The sequence below is a fragment of the Trypanosoma conorhini genome, assembly GCF_003719485.1.
Source record: "Trypanosoma conorhini strain 025E chromosome Unknown Tco_14.4_contig_00845, whole genome shotgun sequence".
Classification (NCBI taxonomy): Eukaryota; Euglenozoa; class Kinetoplastea; order Trypanosomatida; family Trypanosomatidae; genus Trypanosoma; species Trypanosoma conorhini.
This window is the reverse complement of record NW_021704932.1, coordinates 1-2,204: the sequence shown is the minus strand read 5'-3', so window position 1 is coordinate 2,204 and position 2,204 is coordinate 1. Positions and strand designations below refer to the sequence as shown.

The 2,204-nt window shown below is 69.0% G+C and overlaps 2 protein-coding genes across 2 annotated transcripts in view; both read left to right on the top strand.

Annotated features, from left to right (window-relative positions):
• The window catches only part of Tco025E_08678 (dispersed gene family protein 1 (DGF-1)), a gene marked incomplete at both ends in the record, with an annotated part of 1,764 nt that extends 1,736 nt beyond the window's left edge, over positions 1–28 (top strand). Inside the window, one exon of the mRNA XM_029375521.1 lies at positions 1–28. This exon is cut by the window's left edge and continues 1,736 nt beyond it. Coding sequence (XP_029224379.1) covers positions 1–28 — 28 coding nt within the window.
• Positions 29–318: 290 nt separating this feature from the next.
• Positions 319–2,202, top strand: Tco025E_08677 (putative dispersed gene family protein 1 (DGF-1); the record flags this gene model as incomplete). The annotated part of the gene is made up of 1 exon (XM_029375520.1): positions 319–2,202. A coding segment is annotated over one exon (1,884 nt), but the record flags the coding sequence as incomplete, so codon positions are not given.
• Positions 2,203–2,204: the final 2 nt, after the last annotated feature.

The following is a 2,204-nucleotide window of genomic DNA, read 5'->3' as shown; positions in this document are numbered from 1 at the left end:
TTGGCGTACCAGTCCGTGTTTTCCGTGACGAACGCGTCGGTCACGAGCAGCGGCGGCGGCCTTGCACTTGGGAACCATCTCACCGTGTCTCACTCGGTGCTGCGCCTCGTCGGGGTTGACGCGCGTCTGGAGACCCCCGTGTTGACGGCCGGCGGAGGGGCGATTGAGGAGGGCGGCTGGCTGGAGCTGCACCGGGTGTGGGCCGCGCAGCCTGGCGCCTCCGTGGCGGCCCTCTCCGCGCTGACGGTGGGCGGCGGCGGGGCGGTGTCCGTTGCCCGCTGCGCCGTGGCCGGCAAAACGCTTGTCTCCGGCCCGCAGATGCGCGGCGACGGCGCCGTCTCCGTGCAGTGCAACCGCGTCGGCGACACGATGCTGCACACCGCCGCCGACTACGCCACGCACGGCCTCGCCTCCGTGGAGATTGTGCCGTGCGGAGGCTGTGCGGCGGCCCTGAACTGCTTTCCGTCGCTGACGTCTTCCGTCGAGGGCTGTGCCTGCCAGTGCTCGCCGGGGGGCGCCGGTGCCGCGTGCCTGCCGCCTGGCGTCCCGCTTGCAAAGCCGACCGGTGACACGCGGGGCTGCCTGCGCAACGTTGCGGTGACGGAGTCGGTGACGTTTGGCGGCGAGCAGGCGACGCTGTGCTTCGAGGCTGTCGTGTTCAGTGGGCCAATCACTGCGACGGTGGACCTGCGCCTGATGGACGCGTTTGCGGAGGAGCTGAGGGTGACGCTGCGCCAGTGCCTGCTCGCGGGAGGCGCGCAGCTGCGGATCAAGGGCCTCGACGAGCACACCTCACAGCTGATGCCTGGCGTCCTTGTGAGCATGGAGAATGTGACGGCAACGGAGGGCACGATTGTGCTGCAGGGCACGCTGCCGCCGCGGTCGCGGGTGCTGCTGGCGGACGCCGCGCTGAGCGCCACCGTCAACGGCTCGCGCTATGCCCCGGTGACGGCTGGGGCGGAGGGGAAGCGCTACGGCCCTGTCCTCGTGCTGGACGCCCTGCGACTTCTCTCGTCGCAGCTCGTCCTGACACGGACGACGCTGACGTGTGGGGGCGACGCGTGCGCCGCGCTCCTCGTGGAGCGTGACCTCGCGCTGGACGCGGCGAGCTCCTTCTACATGGACAACTGCGCCATGAACGCCCACCACGCGGTGATGGGCTTCCTTGCGTCCCAGCTGACCGTCGCTGGGGGCTCTGTCTTTGCACTCCAGCACAATTCCTGGCGGGTGAAGCGGTCCGAGCGACCCAGCGACGCGTGGTGGTGTGACGGGGTCACGGTCGCGGAAGGGAGTGTGCTGCAGTTCGCGGGGAACAAGTTTGGCCCGAGCGCCTCGGTGCTGCGCACAGGGGCACTGACCCTGAAGCGGGGCGCCTGGTTGGTGCAGCGCGACAACGACTTCCGCGTCCGGACAGTTTTTCTAGTGGATCGTGTGAGCATGGAGGCGGGAAGCACCTGGTCGGTGCTGCGCAACAACTTCCTGCGTGCCCCAGGCGGGTTCAGCGGTGCGTCCATGTGGAACTACTTTCCCACCTCCGATTCAGCGGCGGTGGAGCCGACTGTGCACGTCACCTGCAACTATCTGGCGGGGGAGCCGCTGACGAGCTACAGGAGGATCGCCATGCAGATGGATATGACGAATTACGAGTGTGGTGCGTGTGCGAGGCCTGCTGAGTGCTTCCCCGGGAATACGACGACGGCTTCGGGTGACGGCTGCGACTGCACGTGCGCTGCCGGCGGCCACGGCGACGCCTGTCTGCCGGCGGAGGTCCCGAAGGCGCTTGGGCCACGACCGCCGCTTGCTGTGGCCCCCGCCGAGGTGCCGTGCGTGCATGGCGGCACAGTGAGTGCGTTGCCGGCCCCCACCCCCGGCGTCTCCGGGCTCTGCTTTGTGGACGTGCACTTCACCTCCCCGCTCGCCATTGACCTGGGCGAGTTCAGGCCGACGACGCAGACGCTCAACATCACGCTGCTGCGGTGCAGGCTCTCGGGACTGCGGCTCACGGGGAACAGCGAGTACGCCGTGCACATGAGCGTGACGGCCTCCACGGTGGACGATGGCAGTGTCGTGTTTGACGGCGCCTTTGGCGCGGGGTCGCAGCTGCGGCTGGCGGACAGCGTGGTGGACACGGTGGGCCCGTTTGGCGTCAGCCTCGCGGCGGAGTTTGGGACGGACTCCTCGGTCCTGCTGCTTCGCTCCACCGT